Here is a 25,113-nt window from a genome sequence, read left to right on the forward strand (position 1 = left end):
TTCTTTTTGGGTGAGGCAATTGGGGTTAAGTGACTTGCCCAGGGTCACACAACAAATGTCTGAGGCCGGATTTGAACTCAGGTCCTCCTGACTCCAGGGTCAGTGCTCTATCCACTGTGCGACCTAGCTGCCCCCATTCATTTTTTTTTTTTTGGCAGGGCAATGGGGGTTGACTTGCCCAGGGTCACACAGCTATTAAGTGTCAAGTGTCTGAGGTTGGACTTGAACTCAGGTACTCCTGAAGCCAGGGCTGGTGCTTTATCCACTGCGCCACCTAGCCGCCCCACCCCCCATTCATTTTTAAGAAGGCAGTACTAATTGATAGAGGGTTATACACTTAGGGCCCTGCCCTCCACAAGAGTGGAACAGGATAAAAACAGACTTAGGAAGAATGTCAATATAAACATGAATAGCAATCAAGATGGAGTAATAACGAAAATAGAAGAGGGTGGAGCACATACTTAACTTTCTGATTTTTAACTCTTGGGAGGCTACTATGTTCTCCATAAAATATATCTTGGTACCCCTTGGGCAGGCTTTAGCACTGATCTGTGTGATTCAATTTGGCATTTTCTACATTCCATGAATTGCCTGAATTAAGATTTTAGTCAAAGACAACCACACCTATTTTCGGGAATGAAGATTTCTTTCTAGAATAAAAATTAGAAGTGCTACATGTACTTTCCACACAGTACATGCTGCACTAGAGAAGGTTTGAGAAAAGAAGTCATTAGCTTCCAATGTTCAAAAAGCTTTGGGTTCTTTCTTAGTGTTGTCACCTGTTCCGAGATGAGCTATAGAAATGAAAACTCTGTAAGCAAAAAAGTTTGAAATACCTCCTGGAGGATGCTCTGGTTTAATGAATTGATACAGTGCAGTTTTATCTCAGCACCAGCAGAGATAGTCATACAAACTTTATGGAGAGGTGAAAAGTCCAATTCTCTTCATAGAAATCATTAAGTCTCAAAACTGCCATAGATGGTCCATAGATAATTCCGCCACACCATGATGTGAAAAACTGTTGTTGTAGAAGTTAGACTAAGATTGGATTTGACAAGTCATCTTGAAAGTCTCTCAATCATTTCTTTCATTGGATATACTGCTTTGATACATAAAGTTATCTAAAAGCTTAAGCCCAACTGACAAACTAAAACATGTTATTGAGCACAGTGATGACTCCAGTACATTTCATTCTGTACATATAAAACCTTTAAAATTTAGAATTTGACAGAGATGACAGTTGAAAACTGAATGATTTTCAGAATTATGATAGATAAAAGTGATGGGGGGAATAGTGCAATAGCAGTTGAGGAGGTTTTATCACACTATCAGACATCAAGATCCAAGACAAATCAGGAACTTCTGAAGCAATGAGATTGCACTGAACCCTACCTCTAACATTCCCAAAAGGTCACTTAGAACCTCACTTGAGCCCTATAATGCATCTGTTTTGTCGAATTGTTGCTCATTCCTGTCTTTAGCATCCATTTTGATTTCATCCTCTGAACATACTGCATGTCACGCTCCCGCAGAAGAGTGGCTCCTGTGGATAAGAAACACAAGGCAAAGAATAATTATTTCCAGTTACAAAGAGAAAGTTTTGTGGAAAATCCAGTTCTTATGGTGCTTATAAAAGCAGTTGTACATTTAAGGATGCAAAGAAGGCACACAAAGTACCTGGCAAAAAGAATAATTCCCCATGAGGAGGACATGAAATCAATCTTTGCTATAAACAAGTAGCTTTTTAACTTATGAGGACCAGCAGGAGAGGAAAACTGCATGTACAGAAACTGATATTTTAAAACTAATTTTAATTGTCCAGAGCTTTCCAAGCAATCAAAAGGTTACTCTCCACTTAGCCTTCTCATCTGCTTGAAATTCTTACTCAATAGCTAAAGATAACTAATTCTACAAAGCAGGTAAATCAGTCGAATAATTTTTTTAAGGGATTAAAGGAATTAGAATAGGCAAAGAGGAAACAAAACTATCACTCTTTGCAGATAATATGAAGGTATATACTTAGAGAATCCTTGTGAATCAACTAAAAAAATTACTTGAAACAATTAACTTTAGCAAAGTATCAGGATATAAAATAAATCCACATAAATCATGAGCATTTCTATATATGACCAACAAAGTCCAGCAGCAAGAGATAGAAAGAGAAATTCCATTTAAAGTAACAGTAGACAATATAAAATACTTGGGAGTCTACTTGCCAAGACAAACCCAGGAACTCTTTGAACACAATTACAAAACACTTTTCACACAAATCAAATGAGATCTAAATAACTGGGAAAATATCAATTGCTCATGGATAGGCCAAGCTAATATAATAAAAATGACAATTCTACCTAAATTAATTTACTTATTCAGTGTCATACCAATCAGACTACCTAAAAATTATTTTATAGAGCTAGAAAAAATAACAACAACATTCACCTGGAAAAACAAAAGGTCAAGAATATCAAGGGAAATAATGAAAAAAAAAATGCACAGGAAGGTGGGTTAGCTGTACCAAATCTGAAGCTCTACTACAAAGCAGCAGTCATCAAAACTATCTGGTACTGGCTAAGAAATAGAGTGGAGGATCAATGGAATAGGTTACACACAGGAGACACAGTAGTAAATGATTTTAGTGATTTACTGTCTGATAAACCCAAAGACTCAAGCTTCTGGCATAGGAACTCAGTATTTGACAAAAACTGTTGGGAAAACTGGAAGAGAGTATGGCAGAAACTAGGTACAGACCAACATCTTACACCTTATACTAAAATAAAGTCAAAATGGGTACATGATTTAGACATAAAATGTGATGCCATAGGTAAATTAGGAGAGGAAGGAATAGTTTACCTCTCAGATTTATGGAAAGGAGAACAGTTTTTGACCAAACAAGAGATAGAGTATATTATAAAATGCAAAATGGATGATTTTGATTACATTAAATTAAAAAGTTTTTGTACAAACAGAAGCATTGCATCCAAAATTAGAAGAAAGACAGAAAATTGGGAAACAATTTCTACAGCCAGTACTTCTGATAAAGGCCTCATTTCTAAAATATATCGAGAACTAAATCAAATTTATAAGAATCCAAGTCATTCCCCAATTGAGAAATGGTCAAAGGATATGATATGAACAGGCAGTTTTCTGATGAGGAAGTCAAGGCTATCTATTGCCATATGAACAAAATGCTCTAAATCACTATGAGAAATGCAAATTAAAACAACTCCGAGGTACTACCTGACACCTATAAGATTGGCTAATATGACAAAAGAGGAAAATAATGAATGTTGGTGAAGCTGTGGAAAAATTGGAACACTAATGCATTGTTGGTGGAGCTGTGAACTGATCCAACCATTCTGGAGAGCAGTTTGGAACTATGCCCAAAGGGCTATAAAGCTTTGTATACCCTTTGACCCAGAAATACCACTATTAGGTCTTTTTTCCCAAAGAGATCATAAAAAAGGGAAAAGGACTCACATGTACAAAAATATTTATGGTTGTTCTTTTTGCGGTGGCAAGGAATTGGAAATTGAGGGGTTGCACATCAATTGGGGAATGGCTGAACAAGTTGTGTTATATGAATTTAATGGAATACTATTGTGCTGTAAGAAACATAAAAACCTCAAATAACAATTAATTCTTTACAGCAAGTCACTTAATCCTCACTGCACCTCGCGCTGCCCCCCCCCCAAAGTTTAAAAGGTATTTGTGCACTTCCACTGAGTAGAAAGCAGTTCTAAGCACTTTAAAGTTTACCTTGGTGCTTTAAACTATGTATGTATGTATGTATGTATGTTGTTAGTCCCATCATTTGAGATATCTCTAAGAAAGCCATGGCACAATAAATTTAGGATAGTGATCTTTGTCAGAAAATTAGAGTTAAAAGGGAAGCAGTAAAGCAAATTTCAATCTGTTGCTAAAATGGCAGTTAGCAAGCACTTTATACATTAATCAAAGTGATCCCCAGACATGAATATGCTACACCAAATATACATGCTATGTAGGGCACAAAACAAAGAAACAAACAAAAAGAATCATTATTCCATTCAGTAAAGCTAACAAATTAGAAATTCACAGAGGAGGTCCCTCCCAACTCCACAATTCTATACTCTATGAGTATATTATAACAAAAAATTAAGGCTTTCTAAGTAGTGATGCTTAATGGCTTTAATATAACCCTTTTCCATCAATTTGAAAAAAATCCAGAATCAGGGCACTAGAGAAGAATCCTGCTGCAACCCCTGGAAGCAGAGAATCTACCTTTCTGGATCTCAGTCTTCCAATTCTCAAATTTTGGGGACTGAACTAGAAAATCTTCGGGGTCCTCATTCTTTCCTCTTCCTGACTCTTTTCAACCTCGAGGGATTTCCCTTTTAAGGGATGGCACAAAATGTCCTCAAAGATCTACAGGCAAATTTGGATAGCTAAAAGGAAACCACCTTCTCCTCCTTTATGAAGACCAGAGATGAGAATGACTCTGGATGCCCCATATCCTCCCTTCATTCCAAGAAGTGATCATTTAATCCTTTCCTCTAATTCCTCATCTAGTATACTTTTGTCTGAGCTCCCATTGAAAGCTTCCCTCATAAACACTCATGTTGTTCTATAAGTCAATATAAATCAATGTAAACACTGATTTAGCTCCTTGGCTTTTTCATGTTAAATGACCTTGTTTAACTTTTTAAACATTTCTTTTGATTGATGAATTACTTGCCAAACATTTAGTTTATTTAGTGGGATGATGAACATGTTTTCTCTTTGCTGAAAATCCATTTCTTTCATTGATGGTTAAAGCTCAGTTTTACAGGATTTGTTCAAGTATGACGAGTAAGCCAATTTCACTTTTATTCTGGATTCTCATATTCCACTCCTTTCTTTCATTACTCACAGACAAGGAATAAACTTAGAAGATTTAGGGCCTCCTCCTGGATACTTGCAAGCCTGGTTGTTTACTAGACTTCCCGAGTGTTACCACAATCTTTCTGAGTGAGTTGGACCTGAGGGTTACTATTAGCAATGCTGTTAAATATATATACACACACACACACACACACACACACACACACACACACACACATATCATGTTTTCCTAGAAAACATGTCAAGGTAAGTTGCTCTGGTTTTGAGGAGATCTCAGGTGTTCTTTCAATCTTACTGCCTTTTGGTTTTATTCTGAGATTACACTGAGATCAATCATTTTTCAAAGTCTACTATTTTAGAGAGATTTTCTACTTGTTCTCAATTATCCAACTCTTTTAAAGGAATTCTTAATTTCCTTTGTTATTTCCTCTAGTAAGTCTTTATTTTGCTCTTCTAAAGCATGATGGAACATCTGTTTCATGATTTCTGGGGCTCTTCTTGATGCTACAGTATTTTGGGGGTCCTATCATTGCTTTTAAAAAACAACAACAGGGGGCAGTTAGGAGGCGCAGTGGATAAAGCATCGGCCCTGAATTCAGGAGTACCCAAGTTAAAATGCGGATGTAGGCACTTGACGCGTACTAGCTGTATGACCCTAGGCCAGTCACTTAACCCTCATTGCCCCATTCCCCACCCCCCCACCCCCCAAAATCAATATAGATTCATTGCATGCACTAGGAACTGCTTTTGGTTGTTTATTCAATTATTTCAGCTCTCCACTACCCCACATCCCAGTCCAATTTTCCCTGGGACCAGTTCTTCCCTTTCCGCCATTTGCTTTGTTTTTGTTCTTTTATTTAATATATTACTTTCTGTTTTAAAGTTGGAAAGGGATGCTTAGTAAGTCATCTTGCAAGAAATCAATCATATATTTCTGAATTATAAGATTAATTAATAATACTATGGTAGCTTTATGATTTATAAAATGTTGTAAGTACATTATATCACAGATCCTCACAGCAACCTTAGCAAACTGGTGTTATAATCAGTCATCCCCATTTTATAAATGAAGAAACTTAAGGTTCAGAGAGTTTCAGTGTAAATGGCAAAGATGGGACTTAACCCATGTCCTCTGACCTCTTCTCTGTTGCTCTTTTCTATGGTCATTTCTCTATCTATAGAAAAGAATGTGCTGACTGCTAAAACTGCCTTACTCTGTGTTTCAATCTGAATCAATTTCACAGATGGAAACCAAGTTGGAGGCCCTTCTACCAGACTTTCTGAATTAAAGCCTCTCTACTCCGAGGACAGGCACCACAGTTTTAAAATTCAGTAGCTGTTATTCAGTTTGTTACTGCCAAGAAACGAAGTAAGGGACCTCTGTAACTGAGATTCATCTATAAACAAAACTAATTTTACCTCCACTGTGCTGAATAAAGTTGTCTCTATCACAACCTGTATGTTGAGTAATATGAATATAAAGGCAAGGCCACTCATATCAAATATTTACACTCACTCAACTATATGGTTTAAGATATTTCTTCAATGCATGATGTGTTATACTAAGAACTGCAGTTTCTTGCCTGTTCTCCATGCAAAAGTGACAGCTAGCTAGGATTAAAGTTACAGTTATGTCTATAGAGGACAACTAATAATAGTCTCTACAGGGTATAAAGTAATATATTGCATTGAAATATATTAAACATTTGGTTACACATAGAAAAGAATTTTCTACGTCTGATACCAAAAAACCTCTATGAAAGGCTGGAGCCAAGCCTTCTTCCTGTCTTTAATCCTGCCAGGTCTGAGGCTGAATATTTCCCGAAAATAAAACATTCTTTGCTGGCCTTTAATATACCTGGCCTAAAATGGATGCTGTTGATGCTGGGAAGATAAATTTTCCCTAGGGAAATTCCACCATCATATCATGAAAAGAATTGATCAATGACCCTTTCCAGAAATAAAAGTCCTTGCCAAGTATTTCAGTCTTCAATACACATACCTGTGCTCCCAGTCCATCCCAGGGCTCTGTATTGCTGGAGCACCCTGCCCACTGCTTTCTGATTTTTGACAGTTGTAACAGCTCTTGACAAACCAAACCGTTGTTTGTAGTACCTCATCAAGGAACGATGACCAACTCTGGCACCTGTTGGTTAAGAAGAACACTTTATAATCCCAGAGATGGAGACAACAAAACAGTCTCTTGGAGCACTACACACAAAGTCATAAAGCAAAGCCTAGACAAAGCAGCCTTTAAAGCCTATATGGGGGATAAATGGAGGAGTTCTACATACTGAACAAGAGATATGAGTATGCAAAATAAAAGTAGGATCTTAGAAAGTCAAAGAATAGATAATTTTTTGGTAAATAACAGTAAACATATATACCCACAACCTAGTACCAGAAGCCACTGAATAAATGAGAAAAACAGCAGCTGGTAATGTATATTCCATCTATTCCCAAAAAGTCCCATAGCCACTAACCAATTAAACCTAATGAAATCCCAAGGCAATAAGAAGGGGCCAGGTAGATTACTGCCTTATTTTAAAGATGGAAAAAGAAACATAAAGAAAACATTCAGCTACTAAGGCTACAGTGTCAAAAATGGAAAAGCAACTCCTCTGCTTTTTCCTCTTTCATTTTCTCTATCCCTTCCTAAATAATGGAAACTAATACTGAATTAAAATAAAGGAAGATGACAGAGTAGTATGAGTTGTCACTTTCATTATACATTGTAGTCCTTAAAAAATAAATAAAAACAATCTATTCAAACTGTGAATCTATCACATTTCCAAAAATCTATTTTCCAAGACAAATTCCTGATCTAGTCTATAATTATTCAAACACTTGAAGAGGTCATCGAGTAAACAAAGTGACAACCATAAGGCAAGTATAGTTGAGGCAGTCAGGGGGAATGGTGAGAAGAACCACCTACTGACTGAAGTTAGAAGACGGGTTCAAATCCTACTAATATGAAGCTTACTTTCAATGTGACCTTAAGCAAGTTACTTACCCAGCCTGGGTCTAAATTTCCTCATCTATAAAATGAGGAGGCTGGGCTACATGACCTCTTATACCCCTCCTAGCTCTAGAACTGCAAACCAAAAAAAAAAAAAAGTCCTAAATATGTGCAGGTAATCATCATTAGTCTGATAGGCCAAGTAGAAAAAATTATAATTAAGAAATCTAAGGAATAAGGGCAGTGCTTATACCATTCGTTCACATAATGTACTTAGTCTACTGAATCTAAAATATGGATATTCATTGAAAAAATCATGTTAAAACAATTTTTAAGAAATATAACAAAACATTTAATAGATCAATTTAAAGTAACTGTGTACAGTGGGAGAAAATAGGAAAAAAGTACTTGCTTACCACAGAAATACAGGCAAGTATATGTTGATTATTCCTGTGATCAAAATCATGTAGCTGGACTACATTATAAGCTCCTCGAAGGCAAGAATTAGTTCATATTTGGCACACGGTAGGTGCTTAATAGATAGCAATATTCAAAATACTAGCCCTTTGAGCACACAATATAGTGGCTTGAAGACAGAAGCTCAATTAAATGTTAAACTGAGATACTTTTTTTTAAAAATCTCATCCCTAAACTCTTAATCCCAACACAAAGCAGACATCTAGTCTTTTGAAGACAATAAGGAGGGAAGTGTATTTCACTGGTACAGCCAAAAGGGTTAAATAGCAACAAAGCAAGATTCTAAGATATAATTGACTGATATGAAATAAAGCCTGAAGAAGGCTCTAGCAGGAAATCCCAGGCCTGTATGCTGTGGTTTTTCACATCTGATATTCTGTCAGGATATACTAAGTTTGCTCAGGTGATTATCCACAGATTGTTAAACAGTGAATCATTAGTATAGTAAATCAATATAGTTCTATTCCAATCAATATTCTGACTTAGTATTTGAAAGTAATTTATTAAAATATATTTACATTTTTAAAAAACTTCACAAAAAGGCTTCCATTACTCTGCACCGATGTCTTAAAATACCTTTCTCACTCTTATGGGCTAGAAATTTTCGATGTGACTATGAAGAAAGAAACAGAACCAGATTTCATGCCCATCCAGTCCTTTACTATTGCTATTTGGCTGGGCTCTCTAAAGACTCAATACCTAACCTGTCAAAGGTATAATGTTCAAAAAGCAAATGGCACAACTTTCGGAGCCTGATCAAAATATATTATTTTGATGATTTCTTCTGGTCACACATCCTTAGTCTTTCTTAACTCTTTCCTTCACACCTTTAGCCAATCAGCTGTTGATTATAGCCCCACCACATCTCTCAGATCCATCCCTTTCTCTCCACTGACAAAATCCTCATCATTCTCCTGCCATCCATAGACATCACTTCCAAATTGATATTCCTAAATCACAGATTTGATCACCTTACTCTCCTACTAAAAATTTTTTACTAATACACTATTGCTTCTAATATAACATACAAACTCCTAAGGCTAGTATTTAAAGCGCTATAAAAAATGGCTCCTGTTTACCTTTCTAGATTTATTTCATAATATTCCCTTTCAGATTAGCCTAGTAATCATTCTCCATACATACTGATTCTCTCATCTGTGCCTTTGCATAGGTTCATGTTCACTACTGGAATGAACTCCTCACATCTGCATCTTTTTATAAAGTTTTATTGATGTGATTTATTTTTACATTACAAACAAGTGAGAGATTACTCCCATTTTGAGAGAAGTCTCTTATAACAAAATTAAGCAGTTATAGAGTGACCTCATCTGAAAGAACATGTAACATTTCACATATTTATCACTCCTCTTAACTCTCTATTAAAAAAAAAAAACAATCGGCAATCTTTCTCCTACACCATTGGAAAAAAAAGAAAGGAAAAACAAATTACTTGTAATAAATAGACATACTCAAAGCAAAACAAATTCCCTCAATGGCTGTCTATAAGCATTCATATCTTATTCTGTATCCTAAATCTATCATCTCTCTACAATGGGTAGCATAAGTTTCATCATCAGTCCAATGGAATCATAAATAGTCCTTGTACTGATCATTATTCTTAGAGCTATCAAAGCTGTTTGCTTTTACGGTGCTTATTATTGTAGAAACTGTTCTCTGGATTCTGTTCACTTCATTCTTCATCGATTTATAAAAGTCCTAGGGGCAGCTAGGTGGCGTAGTGGATAACGCACCAGCCCTGGATTCAGGAGGACCTGAGTTCAAATCTGGTCTCAGACACTTGACACTTAACTAGCTGTGTGACCCCCAGCAAGTCACTTAACTCTCATTGCCATGCAAAAACAAAAAAACGAACAAACAAAAAGTCCTCAAAATTGTTCATTTTTATATTGATATTATGATATAAATTGTTCTGGTTTTGCTTAACTCACTCTGAATCAGTTAATTTCCAAATCTTTTTAAAAATCATCTTTTCCAAATGTTCTAGGATCACTACTGATCAGAGAAATGCAAATTAAAACAACTCTGAGGTATTAACTCACACCTATCAGAGTAGCAAATATAACAAAAAAGGAAAATATTGGATGTTGGAAGGGATGTGGGAAAGCTGGTATGCTAATACACTGTTGATGGAGTTGTGAAAAGATCCAACTATTCTGGTGAGCAATTTGGAACTATGCCCAAAGGGCCGTGTTTAGCCTTTGATCCAGCAATACAACTGGTATGTTTATATCCCAAAGATATTCCCCAAGAGAAAAAAGCCTATTTGTACAAAAATATTTATCGTACCACTTTTTTTGTGGTGGCTTAGAATTAGAAATCAAAGAAATGTCCATCAATTAGGGGAATTGGTAAACAAACTGTTGGTATAGGATGGTGATGGAATATCATTGTGCTCTAAGAAAGGACAAGCAGGATGATTTCAGAAAGGCCTGGAATGACCTGTATGAACTGATGCATAGTAAAGTTAGCAGAACCAAGAGACCATTGTTTGATGAACTGTCAATGACTTGACTATTCTCAGTAATATAATGATCTGAGACAATCCCAAAGGACTATTGATGAAACATACTATCCACCTCCAAAGAAAACTGATATTGATGGAACACAGACTGAAGCATGCTATTTTTCACTCTTTCATTGTTTTTCTTTTATTCAAATTTTCTTATACAAAATAACTAATGTTTTATATAATCACACATGTATAACCTATATTTGATTGCTTGCCACCTCAGGGAGAAGAGAGGGGAGGGAAAGAAGGAGGGATAAAAATCAGAACCCAAAACTATAAATAAAAATGTTTATTACTTAAAAAAAAAGAAAACACCACAAAAACACCTTTAAGTTCCATAATTAATTTGATTCATACATGGGGAAATGGAAAATAAAGAACCATTTTCTGGGGGAAAAATATATGTATATAAGTATATGTGCATAAACACATGTCCTTGACAAAGAGGTTGTGGACAACCTTTGATCACTAGTAACTACTTCCTAAACAAAATATCTACATAAATTGTGACCCTAATTATAATGCTAATCCATTTCAGAACCTTTCTTATCTCCCTTACCAGCCTAGAAGCTTTTTGTGGGTAAGGACCATGTCTTATTTATCTTCCCACCTCTCTCAGTACTTACTAAGAGCAGACATTTCACTAGTGTTTACTGCATGAATTGGAAAATATTTGTATATTATGATGTTCATAAAAATGAAACCATTGATATTTTGAGTCTGTTAGTAATTTCATCTACCTGGTCAATAAATAACCTTAACTCATTACAGCATATGCTCTATTATCAACTTGCCTTGCCAAAAAGGATGATCAATGCAAAAACAAAAAACAAAAAATCCACAAAACTTTTGGGTTTAAGAGATAGGATTTTATAGACCAACCTCTAAAAGTGAAGAGACACAGTGCCATCTACTGGATATCCTACACCAGTGACAATATTACATTATTGGGAATGCAGGAAGATTTTTAGCTAAGGAAAGAAGACCTACTACTGGTTTTCAATACTGCTGCAGGTAGGTCAAATGAGATCAGGGACTCCTAGACTACCCAAATCAACAAGGCCGTTTGTGTTACTACAAACCCCTTCCCATATCAGCCTGCACTTTGCAAAGTTTATGACACTCTGAATATATAAAAAAAACTAGTTAATTCATTCAAAGAGATCCATTTTAATACTGAGTACCTGAATGTTAAAAGTCAACTTCATTTGTGTAATCTTTAGGTCACAACACAGCAACCAAATGGCCCACTGTCATATCCATTTATATACCCAATCACCAGTTAGTAATTACTTGAATAATGAATTCTACATATAAAGCAAAGCAATAATACAAGATGAAGAACCAGTGGAATATAATAGTCATCCCTCATACTTTAAGTGCCTGACATCAGTTTTTAAAAAGATCTTAAAGTCTTCACACTATAGTGAAGGCAAGATAGTTGGTAAAACCACACTGCTTCAAGCCAGCCAGCAGCGGTCTCAGATTGTAAATTACTCCCACTGTAAATTACTGACTTGTGAGTTTTACAGAATTTTCTTACCATGAATTTTAAATAATGAAAGTTGAATAAATTACTTTACCAAGTAAATAATAAAGGATGACAATAAGCATACACCAGTAAAACGGTCAAACATAATCTAAAGTAGTTTACTTCCAAATGGAATTTATGAATTGACAAAACTCCAAAAGTGGAATTCAAAGGCCTTCCATGGGGTGACCATTAAAGTAGACAAAATATGAGTGTTCATGAAATAAACAAAAAATAATAAAACCTGACAAAAGGTATATGCAAATGGGTTTGTCAAACATAACCAAAGGTGGTTTATTTCCATGCAGTGTTTATGAAACGAGTGAGTTCCAAGAGAGGAATCTAAAAGCACTCTATAAGTAAGATTCAAATGAACTCAACCAAGAATTCACAAAGAAACCAAGTAATGCAAATTTGATTCAAGATTAGGCCATTTCCACCAGAAATTACAGAAAGGTGATTTTAGGAAGCCTGGCTTTATTGATCAATGATGATTATATGATGAAATGATGGAAACTGCAACAATCTCAATGAAGATTCAAAAAATTTAGCATCTACAAAACAGTTAAAGTCAAGATCAGATGGCTAGAATTACATATAGAAGCTCAATATCCTTTATGAGCTAACAGACAACAAATGCCCATACTACAAATACAAGTCCTCGAATGTCTGTTAGAACGGAACAAACCTACACTGGAAGCTATATTAAATAAGACAGAACTGTCACCCTCTGCTGGCAAACATTTCTGTTGGTAGTGAAGATAAAGAAAAGGAATTTCTTACCATTAATGTCCTTGACACTAGGAGAACATTAGAATCAAATTAGAAACTAATATGATTTTTACCAGTTGAAACGATATTTAAAAAGCTACATTATGATATATTTTTGGTATTGCACCACAAGGACCATGGGATCTTTCCATACTGTCTCCATTAGATTGTAAGCTCCTTAAATCTTTCCAAGTTTCTCTGATAAAGGTCTCATTTTCAAGATCTAGAGGGAATTGATTTAAATTTATAAGAACCATTCCCCAAATGATAAATGATCAAAGGGATAACAGGAAGTTCTCAAGGGAAGAATTCCAAGCTGAAAATAGCCATATAGAAAAATGCTTCAAATCACTAATTATTTGAGAAATGCAAATTAAAGCAACTCTTGAGGTTCAACCACATACCCATTAGGATTGAAAAAGTTGAGAAAAAATAAAAATGATATACTGGAGAGTGTAGAAAAACAGGTGTATTAATGCACTGTTGATAAAATCATAAACTGGTCAAGCCATTCTGGAAAGTAATTTTGAACTATGCCCCAAAAGTTCCTAAACTGTTACTAAAAAAGAGTTACTAAATAGCAATACATTTACCAGGCCTGTGCCTAAAAGAGACGAAAGAAAGAGGAAAAGGTCCCAAATGTACAAAAATATTTATGGCAGCACTTACTGTAATGGCAAAGAACTGGAAACTCAAGGGGAACCAACAACTGAAGAATGACTGAACAAACTATGGTATATGAAAGAAAGTAAATGATAAAGGGGATGATTTCCGAGAGATTTGCAAAAACATTTATGAACTGATGAAGAGTGAACAGAACCAAGAGAACAATTTATATGATAACAATGAAAAGACAACTTTAAAACTTAAGAGCTCTTTAATCAGCTCTCATTAAAAAGATTAATGATGAAATGACTACTGCCTCCAGAAAGGGAACTGATGCACTCTGTACAGATCGAGACACATATTTTTTGGACACGGCCAACAGGAATTTGTTTTGCTTGGTTATGCATATTGTTTACAAAGGTTTTAAGAGAAAAAAGAATGTGTTGTTTAGATGACTGTTTAACACAGTGCTTTACACAAAGTACACACTTTAAAAATCCTTTTGCATTCATTTTCTTCATTCCCACCCAGACATAAATTTGATCCCTAAATACTGAAGAACAACATAGACCTGAATGGCCTGTGATAGATCAACAGACGATGGGCCAACAAGTTTATCTGAGGGGCAAAGTTATCATAGTTATTCTTAGCAGAAGATATGTTACTTACTTATCCTTTTTTTTTGGTCAAATATACTTTTTAAAAATGTGGAGATAAACCTGTTTGATTTAATGAGATGGAGGAGGAACATACAATGAAAAGTGTTGGAACTGGACTCAAAGGAGATAGGTTTAAATTCAGGCCCTGCTGCTTAATCCTTGGGTAACCTTGGGCAAGTCACTGAACCTCTCTAGGCCTCAGCTACTTCATCTGTAAAACGAGTGTTGGGACTAAAAGGTCAATAAGCTTCTTTTCTGTGTGAAGTCTAGGATTCAATGCCAATTTTAAAAAAAAACACATCTAATATATCGTCAGTATAGTCAATGATCTTCACTCTAAAATACTAAATGCAATTGTTTTAGTTCATAAGATCACTGTGAATGGCTTATCTCAGTCACACAGATGGCAAATAGCAGACCCTGTTTCTAAGACAGACTACTATTCCTTTTCAGCCCAAGACTCTCTGCAACACAATGCCTCACATTATTATATTTATTTGATAATATATTGTGTAAGGTATTAAATTAGTAAAGGCATTAAGTCTATCAATAGGTGTCCAAAAAAAACCCCTAAGGACAAATTTCAAGGGACAAGTTATTTCTACAATTGGGTTTTTCATTGTCTAAGCTATTTTAAGATCAGTTTCTAATAGGACTGGAACAATTTTCCTATTTTAAATTCTGCTTGAAATAAACTCATACTCATCACCATACTAACAATAGATAAATTAATCCCATAGTTATCTTCTGATTTTCTCTCAGAGAGAAAGAGCATAAATTTTTTCTTTATATATCAACAGAACAATCCTCTATTTCTAGAACAGAAGGCCTGATCTAAGATCTTATCTTTCAAAGACATTTTAAGATGCAAGTTTTCCTAGAAACAGTAAAAATACTTACAAATCAGATGTATCTCCAGGAAACAAAAGAAATATGCAGCCCCCAAAAATATATCAACGGTCTAAAGCAAACCCCAAACATCTTAATACACCTCTGTATTCCCAATGTGAACCAGCATTCTTACTTTGTACATAAGATGATTTTAGATATTAGATTTAATGGTTAATAAAGAAAAAATGGGTGATTTTTCAAAATATAGTTATTTAAAAAAAAACCAATGGTCTAAATGGTATAGCCATCTGCCTTAAATAGCCTATAAAATTCATTTGTTAAAATTTAAACAAAAAACACTAGAATGCTCACTTCCATTCCAAAAAATGCACTGTAATTATTCTGTCATTTCAGTCACATCTGACTCTTTGTGATCCCATTTGGGGTTTTTCTTGGCAAAGATACTGAAGTAGTTTGCCATTTCCTTCTCCAGCTCATTTTACTGAGAAGGAACTGAGGCAAAAAGGGTTAAGTGACTTGCCCAAAGTGACACAGCTAGGATATATCTGAGGCCAGATTTGAACTCTGGAATTTGACTTCAGGCCCAGCACTCCATCCACGGTGCCACCTAGGCATACTATACAAAAGAGCATATTGTTCAGAGCACTGTTATAAAAGTTGAAGAAACAATCAACAAGGCATAATCCCTCTGAATTTAACAAGCACATTCCAAATCAACCAATTCTTTTATGCATATGTACATATACCCATATGTATGCATGTTTGTGTGTTTATTCCAGGCACTGTGTCATGTTCCAGGGTTACAAAGACTAGAAGCAAAAAGTCTCTGACCTCAAAGAATCTACATTATACTGAAGGATAAAACAAACTAAATACAAGTTAATTTTAGTGGGAAGGGCACTAGTAGCAGGGAATCAGGAAAAGCTTTCTGTAAAAGGTGGCACTTAAGCTGGGTTTCAAAGGAAACAAAGGATTCTGTGGGGCAAAGGTGAAGTAAGAGGGCACTTCAGGTATGGGAATTATGAGTGAAGAGGCATGAAGATGGGGGAGGGAGTATACTAAGAGAAACAGCAGGACTGGAGAGTGAGGGAAGGGAAATTATGTGTAATAATCAGTTCTAGAAACAAGAAGGCAGCTGAGATAAATAGAAAGGACAGGGCAGAAAATAATGAACAAAGAGAACAGATATTAATTAAAAGATCCCCATCATGAAACAGGAAGAAATAAAAGAAATGTGAGCATTTTCTTTTAAAATGAGCCAGGAAATTGAGGTACAGGCTATAGAAGTTAACAAAATTTAAGCGACATTTATAGACATGGTGGAGGTTTTTTCCTGAACAGAAAAGAAAACCTACAGTGTAGTGTCTGTTAGATCCTCAATCTGACATTACAATATTTTAAAAATATGCATTTACCTGATGGCAGAATCAGCTCCATGGTTTCATCATCATATTCTAAATTCTTTTCTGAAGGTAACTCCTCAGACACTTCAGCGTCCTCACCTTCCTTGTGATCTGGATAGCTACTCCTATAAAAGATTAAAAAACATCTTTTAGGAAAAGTTTGGATTTTTAGAAGTCCCACAATTTAGTCTAGTCCTTTTTCATGGAAAATAGCAAAAGTACAAATTTCTCCAAGGGCAATCACACAATTTTGTTGGTTTGGGAATGGATTTGGGGGGGGGGGGGAATGATGGGGATAGATAAGAGGGGAAATCCAACTTGCTAGCATGAGAAGCAGTATGGTAAAATGGATAGAAAGCTGGCCTGAAAACCAAGATATGAGTTTAAGCACTGCCTCTGACACACTGGAAAGCCACATAACCTCTCAGTCCTCTCAGGAATTCTAAGACTTAAGTTGCAGAGAAAGCATTTCCTTTTCTGGGAGTTCTCTATAAAAACAAATTCATAAATCTAGTCTCTATTCTCATTTTTGTTATGATTATAGTGGCAGCATGGTACAGTGGAATAAGTCCTTGATAAGAAGTCAGAGGTCTTGGGTTCAAATCCTGCCCCTACTATATCACTTACAATCTATGTGACCTTGAGAAAATCACTTAAATGCTTGGCACCTGGTTTTTTATCTGTAAAATAAAGAGGTTGAAGGGAATGACCACTAAGGTCCCTTTCAGCTTTAAATCCATGATTCCATGACCCCCTCTAGTCAGATCCAATGATCCACTACAGTCAGAAAAGAGCATGTCAGCACCAAGTCTCTAGTTACAACCACAGAAACCTGGAGGAAAAGGGGAGAGGCAGGAGGTTGGGGATGAACAGAAGAAGAAAAATACTTTAAAACAAAACAAGGGCCAGACTGCCACTACCTTCCATAAGAACTCATATTTTGCTCTTTTTAGCTACTTTAGTTTTTTATTGGCTATGCAGCATATGCCGGAGTGAATTTGAGGAAATCGTTTGCTGGAATCATGTTAGTATTTAGATATTAATAGATGACGTTATCAAAGACCTCATACCCCTCCTTCCCAAAGCAAGAGCTTTTAGTGTATGGAAATTGAATAAACAGTAGGATACAAATCACATGATATTCAGAAGAAATATTTTCAATTTTTCAGGGGCAGCCAAAGTGTAGCTTATACAGACAGTTAGGCTCAATATCACCACTAACCCTGACCTACTCCAAAAGCCATCCCCTAATTCCACGTACAGCCAATTCAAAAGTATAAGAGAAAAGGACAACAGGAAGCTTTATAACTTTGTTCACTGGTTTAAAGGATCATAAACCTGAACTGGATGGGACTTCATAAGCCACTGCGTCCAAATCCCTCATTTTTCAGATGAAGAAATTGAGTTCAGAGAAGTTAAGTGATTTATCCATGGCCAGATGTGCAGTTAGCATCAAAGGGGGATTCTGAATCTGATTCCTCTGACTCCAGGGCAGTACCTCCCTTCTCTGTAACCCAAATCCTTCTTTTCAAGATTCCAGTGAGAGGTCAGAAACCTCCTTGACCAAACAAGTGACTTTCTTTATACAAATAACTTTTATAATTCAAGCCTTTTATGACCATCTCAAATTACCTTTGAAAAAGCAACTGTCTTATTTGTAGTAGCAAAACAAAACAAGTTAAGTGTCTATCCAGTGGGGAATGAATGAAACTGTGGTATATAAATATAACAGATTAAAAATGTGGCATAAAAATGATGAATATTATAAAGTCATAGGAAACAGTTAAGATACATATGAAATGATCTGAAATGAAGTATACAGAACTAGAATATACACTGCAATATCATAAACAGAAACAATAATAAAAGGAAACTTTCCTCTGATTAACTGTAATGCCCAACCTTCATCTACAAGAACAAATGATAGGGGCAGCTAGGTGGCACAGTGGATAGAGCACCAGCCCTAGAGTCAGGAGAACCTGAGTTCAAATCTGGCCTCAGACACTTAACACTTACTAGCTGTGTGACCTTGGGCAAGTCACTTAACCCTCATTACCAAAAAAAAAAAAAAAAAACCAAAGCAAAACAACAACAACAACAGAACAAATGATAAAACATACTTCCTTCCTCTAGATAAAAAAGACAAGTACTAGGTATATGGAATGTTGCATAAGTTATTTGATAAGTGTAAGGGGCTAAAATTCTGGCTACGATGTCTAAAATCTAATGAGTGGTCGCCTTAAATTAGATGCTTTAGCAAGAGTTTAGACTTTTAAGTATTTATTAAAGTGCCTCAGAAGTTGGTGAGGAGAGAGAGGTAAAAATCAAACTTCATCTAACTATATCTAAGAAACCCCAGCATCCACCCCGCCAAGCCAAGGTCAGGAACCAAGAAGCTGCTCCCTCCTCAGCTTCTCCCAGAACCTCTTGTGAAACAGGAAACAGGGCTGTCTACCCACTTACATACCCACACATAGAGCTCCAAGCTAATTGGTTGGTAACTTTGATTGACACAACTAACAGGTGGTAACTTCTGGATGCTAAAGTCACATGGTTTCCAAGTCACATGCTTTCTCCTCATGGCTGAGCTCCCCTGCAATATCTTTCTCAACAGGTTGGTAGCCCCCTAAATCTCACATAAGGATGCCATGTCTTTTCGGTTTGATTACTTGTTTTTCTTTTAAAAAGGTTTCAATGGGTTAGGAGGGAGGGAGGGAGAAGTGGAAAAGATGAACTAACATAAAAACAAAAGACATCAATAATTTTTAAGTAGTTCTATTGGGAGATATGCTCCAAATCTTTAAGATTTGTTGATGGGGGCAGCTAGGTGGCACAGTGTATAAAGCACCAGCCCTGGATTCAGGAAGACCCGAGTTCAAATCCTGCCTCTGACACTTCCTAGCCATGTGGCCCTAGGAAGGTCACTTAACCCTCATTGCCCCATACAAAAAAAAAAAAAAAAGATTTGCTTGATGAAGCTAAAGATTAAACATTTTTGTATATGGCAAAGTTTAAATGAATTTCAGAGTGTTAGAACTCAATCCACAAAGGTTTTGATAGTATAATAAAAGAAATGGTCCCTTTATCAGTTTTTTCTACATACCCCCAAACTGCATTTCACTCTACCCTCCTCATCTTGCTCGACCTTCACTATATACATCAGGAAGAGGACCTGACTATAAAATATTTCAGCAACTCAAACTAGATGAAAATTCCAGGTGGAACACTGAGACTGATTACTGCCACATATACTCTTCCAACTTAACACAGCCTATTTATTATAACCCTTCCTCATCTGTAACGATTGGAGTGATGCCACCTGCTGGAGAGTTACTGTAGGAAAGCTCCACCATGAGAAGGCATCAGAGGGCAAGCCATGCAGCTTTTCTTTGGCATCAGGAAGTGATGTTTGCTCGTGGGTACTGTCTATCGAAGCTACCAGCCAATTAACTTGGAGCTGTGTGTGCATGTGGACGGGATGTTCCCAGTTTCACAGGAGGCTTAGGGGAGGAAGAAGGGGCGAGGCTGGCTCTCTTGTCAGGACTCTCATGGAGAGTGGAGCAGAAATTTGGGCTTCCTGAGACAGACAGCTGAATCTAGGCTTCTTTCTCTCTCTTCACCAAATTCTTATTCTCCTTAATAAATGCTTAAAAGTCTAAACACTTGCTAAAGCTTATAATTTATTGGCAACCACTCATTAGATATTTTAGACAGACTAGCTAGAATTTTAGCCCCTTACAAATGGCAACCACAAAGGGATAAGCTGAACCTCAATCTACCGATCTTCTGGTTTGGGTAAGAAATTTCCCCAACCCTGTCCCTTTAAACTCCATAAAGGACTGCTAAGTACCAACTGTTTTCTATTTAAATTTTCAAATCTAATTTTCCCACCTGGAAGCATTTTTCTAAGATGTTTTGCTGGATAAAAGTCACGAAAAGGCACATTCAGGCCCGATGGTAGGAAAAACTTCCTAACAATTAGAACTTATCTAAACTGCATTGAGCTGCCAAGAATTGATGGATTCTCTTTCTTATTTTTTTTCTGGTGTTATATTTGTGTACACATTTTATTTTTCTAACAAAGTTTTAAGATTATAGAGGGTAAGAAACATTTTATTTTTCTTTCTATCTCCCTCAGACAGAGTGCCCCACACACATAAGACCCTCAAAAAATATATGTTTAGTTTAATTTCAAAAAGCCTGATAATCCCACATAAGATCATGGACTTCCAGGGAAGCCTCTTCGTACCTAAAATCATAGAAGTCTGCAAATTCCAGAGCAGCATCTCCCTCTGTGAAGAGTTTACAATGGCTTTTGTCATTCATGTGAGCCTGCACAGCTTCAGTAGAGTAGAAGGATTTCCCTTTCTCATTGCACCACAAACAAATCTTCCCTACACCAACTTTCTCCCCTAGAAATAAAAAAGTTTGGGAGAAAAAGTAAAAAGGACCTTTGGGGACAAAAGTTTTGATATTTAACCACAAGCCTCAAATATAAGAAAAAAGAAGATTAGTGATAGAGAATTAAAAATCTATGTGAAACAAGAGTAAGTCTGATGCATGTGAAAATAGAACATCTTAATTCCCCACCATCCATCCCCACAGCCAGGATGTTTTCTTGTTCAGGAAAAATGATTGGACTTACCTAAATATTTAATCAGTCCCCTAAGATCAGAAAGGTATTCTATATCAGGGATGAAAAAGCTATGAAATTTTGTCATGTGAGCCACATTCTTCATGAGTGAGCTCGAGTGATGAGAACAAAACAAACAGTCTGTTACAGGAATGGCCCCAGGAGGTGGGTTTTCTATAACTGCATCAGCCTCATCTTGATCCTCAGCACCTTCAGAGTCCATCTCTTCATCTGAATCAATATCTTCCCAGTCTTCAAGGCAGAATAAAAACAAAGACAGTTTTAGAAACACAATAATGGAAGCCACAGCTATTATCTCTACTATTCACAAAAGCAATTTAACACAATATATGTTTTTCAAACAGTGAGGTAGGACTATGTTCTAACACCCATCTCTGACCTTATCTATGTAGCCTTGAGCAAACTTCTATGTGTCTCAGGTAACTCCCCAAAGATTTACCTAAGAGATCATACATAGTTCATTCCCTTCCCCAAACAGATGAAAGCATGGTCCTTTGTATAGTATACATACAGTATAGTCCTTTGTAAAGTATACATTCACTGAGGCAATTTCCCTTATAAAGAGTTATATTTTATCTCATTTACTAGTTGTATGATACCAGTATGTATAATATGATATGTATGAGAAATAATAGGATTTGACTATATGGTAATGTTTTACATAATTGCGCATATATAACCCCACTGGACTGAAGCAGTCCCCTTGGGGTCTGAGCAGCCTTTGGGGGGGGGGGGCAGGGCAATGGGGTTAAGTGACCTGCCCAGGGTCACTCAGCTAGCAAGTGTCAAGTGTCTGAGGCTTCATTTGAACTCAGGTCCTCCTGAATCCAGGGCAGGTGCTTTATCCACTGCGCCACCTAGCTGCCCCCCATATATAACCTATACTGGTTGCTTGCAACCTTGGGGAGGAGGGAGAGTAGGGAAGAAGGGAATGAGAGAGAGATAGAGTTCTGAACTTAAAACTTTAAATAAATAAATAAATGAGAAATAACAGGATCTCACAGAGAAGTTATCTATGTTGTAAACTTAAGGACACTTACCATTAATTCACTTTTATTAATTTATTCTTGATCAATTTACTAATTCAGACTATGACTTCCTTTGCATAACTGAGGACTTGCCATAGCAGACCATTAAAAGAAAGGTACTGTTTAAAAACAATTAGTACTGGGGCAGCTAGATGGCAGTGGATAAAGCACCAGCCCAGGATTCAAGAGGACCTAAGTTAAAATCCGGCCTCAGACACTTGCTGTGTGACCTGGGAAAACCCCAATAATTAGTATTATACAAATGTCAACCCATGAAAAAGCTTTCACTTTTATAGTATTTCACATAATTTCATTACAAACTTTACAATCCACCCTTCTCCCCACCATACACCAGAATGTTAGCTTATAAAGTTAGTAAGGCTACAGTAGAAGGCTCAAATTCCATTTAGACTAATCATATTTGCAGAAAAAAAAACAATTTTGAATACCTAAACTCATTGATTTTCTTAAAAAGAACGTTATTTCTTTGGTACATGTCACTGACAATAAAGTCGCCTGGGCTCATATCAAACTTGTAACAAATGTGGAACTGAGGCAAATAGGGTTAAGTGACTTGCCCAGAGTCACACAGCTACTAAGTGTCTGATCAAATTGAAACTCAGGTCTTCCTGATCTAGGCCAGGTGATCTATCTATCCATTGCACCATCTAAATCCCCCCCAAAATGGTCATCCCAATGCTATGGGCCACACAAGCTCAGCTTCTCCATACTTGAGCAAACGTCTTGTACCAAACCCTGGCAGTCTGGTGAAGCCCATGTGCCCTTTGTCATAATACTGTCCTAAAATGCATAAAACAAGCTACATAGAATTAGAAGGGAAATCAATTATATACGAAGTTATCAAAATATTCTTTAAGAAACAAGTTTATAGACTCTAGGTTAAGTACTCCTTGTTTTTTCAGTCCTCTACCCCACCCCCCAATGAAATTGTTGTTACCATCACAAAACTCTGAATTCTACAAATTAAACCCAAGGAGAAAGGCTCTAAGTCTTTTAAAAGGCTCGTTACCATCTCCTTCCATGTCCTCGTCTTCCTCCTCACTCCCTCCCTGCTGCTTGGCTAGCTTCTTTGCCTGCTGTTCAAACCACTGCAGTCGGGGAGCCTTCTCGGCGGGGTCCCTGTCCTGGGGCTGGGATCCACCGGCAGCCTCCACCCCACCCCGAGACACGCCGGGCACCGGGGCTACTTTCCGAGGGGACATGGACGGCTGGGCTTTGATGGCCTGCTGGATGGCCGAGTTCATGGCATCCTTGTCCAGGCCGTCGGGGGCCAGCCCCTTCTCCAGGTTCTTCTCGTTCAACATCTCGACTTTCCTGTTGACGGCCTGGACCGCCTTCTTTTCCAGGTCCAAGTGCCTGCGGGACTTGAGGTGGTTCTCGTACGCATTGAAGGTGGCGAATTTCTTGCTGCAGACGGTGCAGTAGGTGGCGGTGCCTTTGCTCTCCTCCTCGGCCACGGCCCGCTGCGCCAAGACCCGCTCCTGAAAGTTCTCCGCGGTCACCGGGGCCATGTCGGCCACCTTCCGCTTCAGGTTGTAGCGGTGCCAGTCGCTCTTGTAGTGGGCGCGCTGAATGTCCGCGTCCTTGAACGCCACCCGACAGGTGATGCACGTATACGACGCCATGGCGAGGCCGGCTCCAAGGGCTCTGGTGCCGTGGATCCGCCCGCTCCGGCCCAACCGCTCACCTCACCGCGCTATGCCCGGGGATCCGGCCAGCCGAACTCACCACAGGCCTGAGGTTGAAACTTCCTGCTTCCGCCGGAAGTCATTGGAATTGGGTCCGGACGTCCTGCTTCAAGGCGGAAGTAGTCAAGCCCAGAGTGTAGCGGATTGGGTGGTTTCGGTGGCAATCAGTGGCGGTTGCTCAGTTCTCTGCGTGTGCCTGGGAATCCGAGATCGGCCCGGGCGGTTCCCTCTGCTTATCAGTCTTTCACTGTCCTCTTCCCCCTTCTTTCCCCACCTGGGTTCTCCGCCTATGATGAGTAATACAGCGTCACCGCGGAACTGACGCAGGCACTGACTGAGGCTCTGAGGTTGTAAAAGGCTCGGAGAGCCTCCAAACCTCTGCCCAACAGTGCTTGCACAATCAGGGTGGTATTTGGGCTTGGGCTTGATGAGGAAGAAGCAAACCATCTAACTTCGGCCGCCGTGCTGGCGGACAAGCGCCGAAAGCTGCGAAATGGGACTGAAACGGGCAGCTAGGTGGCGCAGTGGATTAAGCACCGGCCCTGGATTCAGGAGTACCTGAATTCAAATGCAGCCTCATACACTTGACACTAGCTGTGTGACCCTGGGCAAGTCACTTAACCCCCACTGCCCCACAAAAATAAACAAAAAAAAAAAAAAAAGGGACTGAAACGACGCTGCGAGCGGATACCGGCTATTAGACGTATTGTTTTAGTTTGTTTTGTTGTATTTTGTTTCAATTGGCATTTATTTTCTATCTACTCCCTACACACTGATGAAAAAAAAAAAATAGAAGTGATACCAAACCATCGCAGCAGGTGTTGCATAGTCAAGCAAGACAAATTCCTACAATTGAACGTGTCCAGAACTGTTTCATTCCGCGTATCGAGTCCATCAACCTCTAGTGACACCACTTTTAGACCCCAAAAGTTGCGTTTCTTTGCTTCTCGAGCCTGGGAAAATCACTTCGACTTTCCACGTCTCATTCTCCTCGTCTGAAAAATAAGTATGATGCTATTTGTGTAACAGAATTGTTCTGAGGAAAATGTCTTATTAAATATTTAAAGCATTATT

General features: G+C 37.6%; 1 protein-coding gene across 1 annotated transcript; it reads right to left on the minus strand.

The window, feature by feature from the left end:
• Positions 1–826: 826 nt before the first annotated feature.
• Positions 827–24,258, minus strand: ZNF622 (zinc finger protein 622). The gene is made up of 6 exons (XM_043978589.1): positions 23,361–24,258; positions 21,294–21,533; positions 20,898–21,060; positions 16,661–16,773; positions 6,863–7,006; positions 827–1,543 (listed from the first exon to the last, which is right to left on the minus strand). Exons 1-6 carry the CDS (start codon positions 23,974–23,976, stop codon positions 1,416–1,418), a joined length of 1,404 nt encoding a protein of 467 aa, XP_043834524.1. The 5' UTR covers positions 23,977–24,258; the 3' UTR covers positions 827–1,415.
• Between the last annotated feature and the right edge of the window lie 855 nt (positions 24,259–25,113).

Source organism: Dromiciops gliroides, chromosome 1 (assembly GCF_019393635.1).
Source record: "Dromiciops gliroides isolate mDroGli1 chromosome 1, mDroGli1.pri, whole genome shotgun sequence".
Classification (NCBI taxonomy): domain Eukaryota; kingdom Metazoa; phylum Chordata; class Mammalia; order Microbiotheria; family Microbiotheriidae; genus Dromiciops; species Dromiciops gliroides.